The sequence below is a fragment of the Equus caballus genome, chromosome 5 (assembly GCF_041296265.1).
Source record: "Equus caballus isolate H_3958 breed thoroughbred chromosome 5, TB-T2T, whole genome shotgun sequence".
Taxonomy (NCBI): Eukaryota; Metazoa; Chordata; class Mammalia; order Perissodactyla; family Equidae; genus Equus; species Equus caballus.
In genome coordinates this window covers 7,218,296-7,231,084 of record NC_091688.1, presented here as the reverse complement: position 1 = coordinate 7,231,084, position 12,789 = coordinate 7,218,296, and the positions used below count along the sequence as shown (strand labels likewise).

The 12,789-nt window shown below is 36.9% G+C and overlaps 1 protein-coding gene across 2 annotated transcripts in view; it reads right to left on the bottom strand.

Annotated features, from left to right (window-relative positions):
- The window catches only part of MROH9 (maestro heat like repeat family member 9), an 82,990-nt gene that overhangs the window by 50,830 nt on the left and 19,371 nt on the right, over positions 1–12,789 (bottom strand). For both annotated transcript variants that reach the window (XR_011438986.1, XM_023640541.2), the window contains exons 5-7: positions 8,439–8,574; positions 7,768–7,854; positions 5,751–5,855 (exon numbers count right to left, since the gene is read on the bottom strand). Coding sequence is in view for 1 of the 2 variants with exons in the window: in XM_023640541.2 (XP_023496309.2) it covers positions 5,751–5,855; positions 7,768–7,854; positions 8,439–8,574 (328 nt within the window). In the remaining variant the exon portion in view is untranslated. The remainder of the gene's footprint in view (positions 1–5,750; positions 5,856–7,767; positions 7,855–8,438; positions 8,575–12,789) is intronic.

Below are 12,789 nucleotides of genomic sequence, written 5' to 3'. Positions count from 1 at the left end.
ACTAGTGGGCCAGCAGAGTCTTCTTGTCTCTAAGACAAATGATTACTTTTCCTGGATAGATGCTTTGATGATTGGAGCAAATGGAGATGGTAAAAGTTAGAGTCCAAGTCGACCCTCTAGGGAGATCCCAAGGCCTGTTTCTTCTTTCTACTTCTCTCATGCCCCTTATCTCCGCCTCTCATGTTGCTTGACCGACCCACCTCACTCTCTCCTCGGATTCTTTCTGCCCATACTTCCTTGTAAGACTGGATTTGGGCTCCCCTATTTTAGGAGTCCTATGATTTAGGCTTGCCTCTACTCTAGGCCCCAGGGAGAAATGCTTTCTTTCCCTGGGTGTTCTTTTCTTTGGATTTGCATTTCAGATTTTTTCTTTCATCTAATGGCAAGATTTTAAAACCACCATTGCACTATGGGCCTAAGGAAAAAGGCGAGGAATTGTCTTTCTGTATTGGGCATGATGGAAGAAGGAGTACTTCCCACAGCTTAGCTCACTGAAGCTGAGGACCATTTACAGGAATTGGTCCTCAAGTCTTATTGTAGCATAGTTTTTGCCTCAAATGTCCTCTCTGATTATTCTTTCTTGTGAACTTGTGAATGTGTAGTTATTAGCAAGCGTTTCTGTAAATGAAGCTACTAGTGGTCTATCCATTCTGTTTGACAGATAGGGTCTGTCTAGATGTGTGTCTAGCAGAGCAATGTGACCATATTTAGATTACAAGGCCTGTGTGAGGGGGAGGGGTAACATGACCTAGGGTAGGCTAAGACAGGAGTAAGGCTGTGTGGCCTGCGGAGTACACTGATTGTGCCCTCACAGTCCCTTCACAAGTGTGCCCCCACAAATACAAGATTTTGGCAACTTTTGATACAATATGCCTCTACTTTTATAGAAAATTCATCCAAGTGCTGAAAGAAGGAGAGAGTTAGGACCTGGAGAAAAGCAGTTTCTCAGTGTTCATTCTGAAGCCTGAGTACTCCTGCTTGGTTTTCTGACCCTTTCTCACTGGAAAGCTTCTTCTTTGTAGATCTGCCCTCTCCAGTTTCTTGTGTGAAGAATAATTATAGTTTTAAGTGCTAAATTCCAGAGGCAACCACTTCTAAGTTCTTAGCTGCTTCTTCTGGAAGTCACCTCTATATCTCAAAACGTTGGGCTTCCACATCTGTTCTGACATCACTTTGGAACATTGCCTGTCTGTTTCTGCTATGATAAATTAGGGTTTGGCTCAGTTACATCTTTCTGCTTTGCCACAATCCTCTCAATATAGCATATTACCCATTATAGAATGTTACTATTTTTAGCTCTTCCACTTTTGTGTTTTCATAATACGGTAAGACTTTTATTTCTAGTTTCATAATTATACAGATATCTTGTCGATCCTCCACTTTATAAAGTAAGTATTCTGGAGCATTCTTATTTCCCTTCAACTTCCTTCTATCGCTTCCATTTTCCTACTTTTGTTGCCTACATTTTATTTTGCACTTTTTTATTGTGGTAAAAAATATACATAACTTACGATTTACCATTCTAACCATTTAAAGTGTATAATTCAGTGGCATGAAGTATATTCACAATGTTGAGCAACTGTCACCACTATTTTGTTCCAGAACTTTTTCATCACCTCAAACGAAAACCACACACCCATTAAGCAGTCATTCCTTCTTCCTCCTTCTCCCCAGCCCCAGGCAACCACAAGCCTGCTTTCTGGCTCTATGGATTTGCCTATTCTGTCATTTCATATGAAAGGACTCATACAACCTTTAGCCTTTTGAGTCTCATTTCTTTCACTTGGTATAATATTTTCAAGTTGGTACGATGTTTCATTGTATGATACAACATTGGTACAATGTTTCATTGATGTTGGAGTATCTATCAGTTTTCATTTCTTTTTATTGCTGAGTAATATTCTTGCATAACTATACGACATTTTATTTGTCCATTCATTTGTTGACGGACATTTGGGTTGTTTCCACTTCTTGGCTATTGTGAATTGTGCTGTGAACATTTGTGTACAAGTTTTTGTTTGAAGACTTGTTTAAAATTCTTCCCGGTACATACCTGGGATTGCTGGATCGTATGGTAATTCTATGTCTAACTTGTTGAAGAACCACTAAAGTATTCCCTGCACTTTTATTTTTTGCATTTTTGAGTTATAACATTTACATTATATTCAGTAACTTATTTAAGTTTTTTTGTGATTGGTCTATAGATTGGTCCCAATAGAAATTAATAATGTGGTCTCATTCTTGTGACTAAGTAAAGTTGTTCAAGGCACGGGCCATGGTCATTTTAGTTATATTTCTTTTTGAGACTAAATTCTCATCTACATCCTGAATTATCTCTTTACTTTTGACAATCATTTTTTTTCTCTTTATTTATCTTGAGGTGTCTCTTGTATTTGGAGAGTTTTCTCAAATGTCTGGCAAACCTTGGTGGTTTAGTCATTGTAAAGAGTGTGATGCCTCTTGGTGGGGTTCTGTATGTGAGTAAGGGGTTTTGTCAACGGGAGGGCTTTGTTTTAGAGTGGTTATTTGGGGATACTGGAGTCTTGCTGAAGTATCTCTAAGCAGAATCAAGATGACTTAAGTGGGGAACTTACAATTGTTTTGAGAAAAAATTTCCTCAGATTTTGCCTGCCAATGGACTCATGTCCCTGTGGAATATAGAGTGTGTGTAAAGGGGGATAGGAGGCAACATAGATCCTTCTTTATAAACTTCCAATGAGTATTATGTATAATACATATGTTTTCATATAATACTTAATGTGTATGTTTTCATATAATACTTTCAGTTAATACATGTGTTTTCAGCCTTACTTTGCCTCCCACCTTTCAACATTATTTGGGCTTCCATAGCTCCAGCCTCTCCAGGGTTCTACAGGGCAAAGTGCCTCCCTTTTCAGCTGGCCCCCAACCTAATATTCATGAGCCTTTGCCTTTCAGCTTCCCTTGCCTGGCTTTGTCACTTACCATCTTCTGTCTATTCTATCATCCAGAAGTTTGTTCACATTCCTAGCCCATTGAAAACCCTTCACTGCTTTAGCAAATTTCATTACTATCATTTTGTGAGGACTCTAGAGAGAGAGGAGATAAAAGCATGTGGACAAGCTGTTAGCTTTGACTGGAAATCCTCCACCTATCCTTTAAATGCTGATGTGCCAAAGGAACAAACTTGGGAAAAATCTCTCTCTGTTAACACTCTAAGATGAAATGTTTAGCTGACATTTCTTTGCCTGTTGGAAAACTGAATAGTTTAATAGAAGGGAAAATATTCTTTGAGTGTAGGAGTTTCTTCACCCTGATGGGGACAGGGGACACATAAGGGGAATTACCACTGATAGAATACAAATGATAGTCGGGACTGCTCAATAGGACAAGGGCCTCTGAGACCCAGGAAGACAGGGGCTAGGGTAACTTATGAAGAAAAAGTTCTTATCCAGTGAGTGGACAGTACCTGAGAATAGAATAGGTAGCTACATTTAGTTAGAGGAGGGCAGAACAAATCTTCACTGATTATTTACAATGTGTCAGATATAGAGATACACAGACTTAGGCCTGTGGGAAGCTCAGCTTTTAATTTGTTAATAATATTTTTGATTGTTTTGTTTTATATATTTGTCTCCCAACCTCATCAATTTCACTGATGTAACCATATTTAGAAGACATTATTTTAAAGAGAAAGCTAACTAAGTTAGTAAAGTCTTAGGCTCCCATAACTGTGATGAGCTGGTGAGGCTAGCTCTTCGTTTCCACCTTCTGGAAAACGCTGGTGTGCTTCCACCTGGTGGCATTTAGCGAACATTGCAGAACACAAGTAATAGGTTATTCCATGAGGCTTCTCAGTCAAGCCTCAGTTATTGCTAGGAACTGTCAACAATTTATGAGAGCCTTCTGTGGCACGTGTGAATTTACACATTTATTCTTTCAGTTGAGGGGTGGGCTGTGTGCAGGGGAGAATGAACTTTACAACTGTGGTTGAAAGAGAGGAGAAGTGATAGAAGAAGACCAAATCCCAAAATGTTTACCTGCTACCTCAGTGGAATATATATATTCAAATGCAGAGAAGCATGCAAGTAGACCCTAGGCAGACAGTCGCCATCGAATACTTGCTGAGTGTGTAAAACGTCTTAGGAACTATGCTGAAAACAGGCTGAAGTGGTGAACTCTGCTTAACCTCAAGCCTCACTTGCAAAATTTTCTATAATGAGCCTTTTAGACATTTGAATGGACAGCTCAAACCCTTTTAGAAATAGAGGGAGGCTGCCTTCCCAGGCCAGAGAATCAGAAGATTTAAACAAGCCACTCCATTTCTTTTTTCGACACCGAAATAGGGAATCAGCATGATGCAAAGAATGTCATGGCCTGGATTTCCCCATATTATGTTCCAAAGCTGATTTTAAATAAGATCGTAAAAATTCAGATATGTTATAATGTTCATCCAGGCTTTCTGTCTCAATACGCCTGGAGCCTCTACGAGTAGTAGAAAATAGATACATGAAGATGGCAACACGAATGCCTGTTTTCAACTCCCTTTATTCTGAACCCCTGAAATGATTCAAGCAATCAGGCAAGCAATTAGTGGCGTATATTTAAAAATCACAGTGAAGGATGTGTTGCAAAACAGAGGCTGAATAGGCAGTATCCATAAGAGATGGGAGAGACGTTCATAGATAGTATGAGGTTTCTCAGAAGGCAGGCAATGATGTCATTCGAAATATAGAAAACCCCAGTAAACGCTGGCAGCTAGGAGATAGTTATTTGTTCTCCATCTGAAAGGTAACAACTAAAAAGTCTGATAATATCCCAGTGTTTGTGAAGGTGTGGGGAAATGGACACCCTGATATTCACAGGGGTGTAAAATGGAGTGCAATTGTGTGTTTCAAAACTTTCACCTATTCATACTTTTTGACCTGATTATTATCTTTCCAAGCATTTCTACATACATACATACCTCCACAAAGAAGACCATTTTTATACTATTTGAAGTAGAATAAACTAAAATATACCTCAAAGTCTATCAAAGAATAATTAAGTAAATTATAATACATCAAAACTATGGAATATATACTTCGGCTAAAAGAAGGAGATCAAAGTACATATATTGTCAAGAAAAATACCTGTAGGATGTACTGCTCAGTGAAAAAAGCAAATTGCAGAACCATATGTAAATATGATGTAACTTTAATAAAGAAAGTCTAAGTAACAAAGCCACATGTCTCAGTATGTGCATGTATGTATGTGGGTGTGTACATCAAAGATGTTTGGCAGGACACATCCCACTGACATGGCTGGGGAGGGGCTTATGGTGGAAAGGACAGTAAAGGAAGACTTCTCTATCTCTAGCGTGTTTTACAATGATGGTACTCAAGAATTACTTGTATAAATTTAAAATAAGTAAATAATGGTTTAAAAATACTTTAGAAGAAGGAGAAATAAGAAGGAAAGTAAGGATGGAAGAATTTACAAGCTTACAGACAACGTCGTGGTCCACAGAGGAGGATCCAGTGAGTCACTTGGTTTTGACACACTGATACAGTTTGTATAAAGCATGAGACATCTTAATCAATTATTTGAGAAACTCTGTTCTGATTGACATAAAGTCATGTAAGATGTTGACTCCTTTCCCAAATTCCCAATCTGCAAGCACAGTAATACCAAGCAGGCATCTAGCTCTCTCAAGACCCAAGACTTGGAAAGCACCACTGTAGAAATAGAGTCTTCAGAAGCAGGTGGCTTGATTACACTCTGTGACTTACATATCCCCTGGCTTTCCTGGATGCAAAGCTTAGCACCCTGCTGATGATCACCATGGCTCTCTCCTGCAGGTACGAACGATCTTCATTCATCCACATGACCATTTCCTGTTGAAAACACAAGAATCATCCTAAAACCACTGTGTTTCCGTCTTCACAAGTCCCTTCCTTCTAGTCTCCAACTTCAGCAAGTCAAGGATCCCCATGGTCTCCTGATTATTTCACATCTAACCTATATTTATTTCAAAAATACAACAACAAGCTAGTATATTACTATCTTGTTATTACTTCTTCTACTATAGTAACTATACCTGGGTTTTATTTTATATACGTCTATCCAACAAATATTTACTAATATCCACTATAACAGTCACTTTGCCAGGCATCGTGAAAGATTTAACACAATGCTATGATGGCATTATCAGCTGCTTCTCTTTTCTTTCAAAATATATCTTCTCTCATTTTCTTTAAATCATAAGATCTGGTTTGCGGTTTAGAAAAAGAATTGAAATGTTATCTGATTCTTAAATGTCATCTTATCCCAGAATTTCCTCTGCAAAATCACCGCCCAGGTATTTGCTGGCTCATGGTTAGAGAGTATATTCCTGGAAGCACTCAGTTAAAAGTTCTTGAAAATTTTGATTCAAATCTGTCTTTTTGTAACTTCTATCTATTTGTTCTAAATCCTCAGATGCAGGGACGTATTTACAACCTTGGGAAGAGAAGGAGATGGCATATGCCTCAGACGCCAACCACTGTGAACAGACATCCTGAGACAGTCTGTTGGAGTCCATACTGTTTAAGCCAATGCTTGGCCAAATCCCTTCCTCCTCACTTGCTCCCATTGTGTAAACTGTTCTGATGTCTGTTTCCTAGGGCAGAAGAGTCTCTAAATCTCAGGGGTCAGCCTCTGCCTTTCCCAGGAGTAAGGTTCAGCTCTTTTTGAGGATCAGGATATATTTCTAGATATGGTAGGTATAAGAACAAGGTGGTTAAGTAACAGGCTCCCGAGTGAGAGCAGCTCCTCCACTCATAGCGTGCACATATTATTGCTTCTATTTCCCCCTCCTGTGAAATGGGAGAAATAATACTAACTCCTCATAGAGTTATTTTAAGAATTAAATGAGATAATCCATACAGTAAGTATTCAGCTTAGTGCCTGACATATAGTAAATGCTCACTAAGCAGCATGGGCTGGTTGAAAGAGCATGCTTGGGAAGAGGGTTGTAATAATGGGGTAAGAATAACTGCTTTAAAGGGTTGTGAGGTTCAAATTTTAAAAATGCAAAGAAAACATTTGCCTCAAGTTAGGCACAAATTAGGTCAATATATTTTATTTTCCCTCACTTTCCTTCTTGTCTTCATAGATACCAATTCTGCTTACTAACTTGAATGTATTTTATGATTTGCACAAACCATGGATGCTCCTGGCAGAGTGAGTCAATCTAGTTTCCCAGCATGTCCAGATAGCTGCCCCCTGATACCATCATGTTAGGAATGCAAAGTTAAAGACTTGGAGAGCTCCAGAGCAATCTTCTGTCCCTGGGTGGGGCATTAAAAACACGATGAAGTCATGGGTGTGTGAAGTGGGTTTTGGATCAGTTGTTTGGCCTTCCTCTGATACTGTGGTATCTATGAAGATAGGATGCTCATGGGATTCCCTAGCCCCAGAGATGTTGGGGAAGAACATGCTTATAGACACTATCAAAGCATGGTTCCTTGTTACGTGGACTTGAAGGTCCTGTAGGCCAATCATCTTATTCTCTGCTGCCCAAGTGTCAGTTGATGCCATCCTCCCAAAATTGAATTCTTAAAATCACATCTCTGTAATTCAACCACTAAAGGGAAGTGATTTCATTTGGGGGATAATCACACATACTGGGAGGTAAAGAAAAATTTTCAGCCACAAAATACTTGTAGGAGATGTAAGTATGGCAAATGGTAAATAATAAGTGAAATACAGTGTGCTGTTTAGATTTATGACAACAAAACAAAACTGCTTATTTTCCTTTTACTTTACCTTTAAGACTTGTAGTTTGTAGAGATCTTTAGATACTAAGATCAGAAGAGTATCCTCAAATATGTTTAAAATATTTCGGTATAAATTCTGAAAAACAAAAATGTTTCACAATCAGCCAGCAGGGTAGCCTTAGATGAAATTTTACCCAACGTCTATAGTTTTGTGTCCTGGTGTCCTGAGCTCTCCCCACAAACTGAAGGTAAGAAAGGAGAGAGGTAGCCGTGGAGATGAGACCTCGCCCAATACTGTATGCCATAAATTACTTCTACACCTTAAAGGGTAAGTGCACTGTGTAGCATGCCGAGGAAATAGGGACAACAGATGTTGCTAATCTTCCTATAGGACTCTTCCTACCTCCACCTTTCTCCGCTCACATTTCCTTAATTGCAGCCCTTGCTAGTAAACTCCCTGTCCTTGCTAAACCAATTAACCAAAAATCTATTCACCCATTTGTTCCTATAAATCTTGTATAATCCATTACATCCCATAGGTTGTAGAATTCACAAAGAGTCCAGGGGTATAGATTAGTGCTCCAATGTAGTATTTATCTATTATATCTAAAAAGACTGAAGGAGACGACAACAAAGATTCTAACCTGCAGAGAGAGATTCTGCAGGATTGGTGTGGTGTCGGATGTTGTCTCATCATGATCAAAGGAAGCAAAGTCTTACCTCCAGGTCCTCTTTGTCATCTTCACAGTCCCCCATGTCTTTCACTTCTTCAAGGCTTGGTATAGCAAATACCCTTTTAAAGGATGACTCTATTATCTTCAATTGAGATTCAAATTGCAATAAGGGATCCACAAAGCTGACAAGAAAAAGACGTAATTATTAAGTTCAGAGAACAAATGTAGTGTAACTTTAGTGGTTTTTTCTTAGTGATGAGAGAGTTTACTAGAAAAGGAGGCCCAGCTCTTGGCTTTATATAACACCCAGGTTTCAAATATTCTCGTAAAAATGACAATTGTACTTTAAATACAAAGGAATGAATTTCTTTGTAAAAATCACCTGTAATCAGTTATTTAGAAATCAGAAAATATTTCTCCATAGACATAATAATATAAAGAGTGATTACATTCCAGCCAAGCCCACAAAGCCATGCAGAGCTTTAGGCAGTTGAACTATGTTACTGCCACATTTTCTCTAATCCCTGATACTATATTTCTCACATTTTAATATTTCTGATATTGGAATGAATCTTCTAATTGACAGCAAAAGAAACCGGGCCCTCAGCAACTAGAAAGACAAGTTGTGACACAGATGTTATTGCTTGGTGTGTGTGATCTGGATAAGAGCCCTTCCTGAATTTTTTTTTTTTTTTTTGATGAGGAATATTCACCCTGAGCTAACATCTGTTGCCAATCTTCCTCCACTTTGTATGTGGGTCACTGTCATGGCATGACTGACAAGTGGTGTAGGTCCATGCCCGGGATCCAAACACGTGAACCTGGGCCACCAAAGCAGAGCAGGCTGAACTTAACCACTAGGCCATGGGGCTAGCCCCAAGTCCCTCCTGATTTTTTTGAGGTGAAAATAATTCTTTATGTTTTGAAAACATAGTGATATAGATGGTAAGTGGGAAATCTTGTGTTGGAGTCGGAATCTGTTTGGTCCACTGGACAAGAAAATCTAAATATCTGAGATCCACTGTTTGAAATGGAATCTCTTTGAATATATTAGGTAATTTTTAAGTCTTTACCTAATTTTTAAATTAGGTAAATTTCAAATTTTAAATCAGGGAAGACTGATTTGACTTATTCATGGGCTCTAATAGATTATCAGACTCTGAACAGCTATCTATCAAAAGCTTCCAGGAGAATTTTCAGTGGAAGGTATTTATCTTCTAGGGATATATGATTTGATTTAGGAAAATGCAAAATTAAGGTTTTGCTGAAATAGAAAATAGTGTCCTTCAATGTACTTGGAAATCATATTGCCAGTCCTAAAAATGCTAAAATGGTCCAGGTCATAAACAAGGATCAGGAAAGTAGCATGATACTCTGATGCCATGGATAACTGCTGATGGACAAAGGGTCTTCAAATTTTAAATGGGAAGAAGGCTGAGAGTCAGACATTGGCAATACCAAAGAAAAAGTCACATGCAAATCTATCGGTCAACATGAGCAATTGTCAGCAAGTATGCATTTTTTTTTCTGCCTCCCTGTAATTTGTTTTCAAAAGAGCAGTTAGTAAATTCCTAACGTGTTTTACAAGAGATATCCTAGAAGTGAGTGTTGCAGTGTAAATGCTTTCTTATATTCCGGGATGTACGACCAGATGGTATAAAAAGGAACTTAAGAAGAAAGAACAAGCATTCCTCACTAAATTACTAGATGAGTTTGCTTTTGTTAAATTTTTGAGCTGAATGTTTGTTTCAAAGATTGGAGTTAAGTGAGAAGTAGAGGTAGACCAGAAATAGGGAAAACATTACTTGCAAATGTTTTATGTTTTCCTATTATGAAGAAATAAGACCTGTCAGATAAGTAAGCAAAAGACAATACTTACTTTTGCAAGTATAATTTCAAGAACGACAATTGAATGAAAGAAAGTTTTCTAATAAAAGCATGGGGAAATTATATTAAACATGATCAGAAATAAATCAGGAGGGCCTTATTAATATGACACAAACTTTAAATCAAGTGGAAGAGTATTAAGAGAGATATATACAATTGTTATAAAATAATAAAAGGCATAGTTAATAATAAAGACATAATATGAAATCTCCCAAACCACATAGACACAAAATTGAAAAATTATTGAAAATAATTATTAAAAGGGACAAATTATTAAAATTATTAAAGATACAAGGAGAAATGGAAATTATTAAAGAAAATTATTAAAGATAAAATGAGAAATAGAAACATAGTTATGGGAGAAGAGTAAACATTCAATTATCAGCATATGGCACGTAAAAATAAAAATTCTGCAAAGGAAGGGATCTTTAATATAATTAATAAGGAGATATAAATAAGTTGTATTAAATGAGATAACAAGGATTATCTTTTTAGATAATCATGGAATGCTGACATATATTTGTCATATACTCAGCCATAGAAAGTTTCAAAATATCAAAGGATATATGTTTTATTCTCTAATCACAATGAGAAATCTATCTGGAAAATTAAAAGATTCTCAGTGCTTAAAAATACTTGAGTACTATCAAGAGTTTTTCTCATTTATAATGAGAGAAAAATAAGCATACAACTTAAGATTTTAAAAGGACTAAAACATAGTCAAAGAAATGAAGGACAAAGGCAAAATGAAAATGCATTATAAAATGAGGAGAAGGGGAAATAAGTATAATGGCCCTCACTGGGAAATTTAAATAAAGATTTATAAAAGAAGGAAAAGAGGAAGCAGAAACTGAATAATAATTAAGAAAGACTACATTAGCGGTAAAAAGAAGCAAGCTATTGGGGCTGGCTCCCTGGGTGAGTGGTTAAGTTTGCGCGCTCTGCTTTGGCAGCCCAGGGTTTTGCCAGTTCTGATCCTGGGGGCAGACATGGCATCGCTCGTCAGGCCATGCTGAGGTGGCGTCCCACATAGCACAACTCGAGTCACTCACAACTAGAATATACAACTTCTACTAGGCAGCTTTGGGGAGAAGAAGAAACAACAGAAAAAGAAGATTGGCAACAGATGTTAGCTCTGGTGCCAATCTTTAAAAGAAAAAAAAAGGAGAAGGTATTATATAGGTCTAGTAGAAACAAATAGGATTGATTTATATTACTAAATTGTACAGGTATATATGATGATGTAACATGCATGAATCTTTATGTACCAAATAATACTTGGCCAAAATATGAAAAGCAAAATCCATGATAAAAACAAAAAAAAATTAAAGAATGACTATTACATGGGAGATTTTTGATGCATTTAGGTAGACCAAAAAATTAAAAAACAGAACAGGGTATCCTAATCCAGGGTCTGCCTTTCCATGGACCTTGTAAAATTATATGCCGAATTTTGTTGATATGTGTCTGTGTATTTTGGGGGGGAAAGTCCAAAAGTTTCATCAGATTCCTAAAGGAGTATTAAAATAGGTTAAGAAGCACTGATACTGAGGACTTGAACACTGTGCACCAGGTGATTTACTTGCTCTGCGTTCTTATCTCAATACATCTTTACAGCGACACCAGGAGTAAATATTATTGTCACCCTCAATTTTCAGATAGGGAATCCTAAGCTTAGAGATTAAGCAACTTCATCAAAATCAAAATCTGTGAATGGTGGAGTTGATATCAGAAGCTTGGTCTGTCTGATTCCTAAGTCATCATGCTTAACCACTGTTTCTCTTTGTTTAGTACTATTTTGTAAATTCGAGTTAATTCAGGCAGGCAAGATAGACACACACACACACACACACACACACACACTCTAAAACAATAACTGAATTTATAAATCCAGAAAAATCACCAATGAATGGAAATCAGGTATCTGATTCAGATTGAGTTGTAATAGAAGACAATCTCAAAAATATTAACTAATTTCACTTCTGAGTATAAATTTTTAGAACAATAATTAAAAAAATATTAAAATAATATAATACCACCAATTATGATTTATCATTGGAATGTAGGGATGGTCCAATATCCTAAAAACTATTAATCAATACATACCTATTAATAGATTAAATAATAAAATAGCCCTTTAATCAATCCTGAAGAAGTATTTAATACACGTCCATGTTATTTTCTAAGAAAAAACTATGAAGTAGTTCCTTAAAAGGTTTTATTTACACCAAGAACCAATATTTTGCTAATTGATAAGTAGTATAACTGTTGTTATTAAAAACAGGGAAAACATGAGATCAGTTTCCTGTTTTAAAATATTGTGTTAGAGTTTCTCGTATTTCTAATAAGACGTGATATAATAAAAAATGTTCAGTAAGTTCAATCAAATACAGAATAAATATAAGCCCGTCCAAAAAAATCCCATTTTCATCCCAGTATATCGGTAATTGCTTTCCAAACAATAAAATGAAAAAGAAACCAAAATACAATATATTGAAGAAATTAATCTA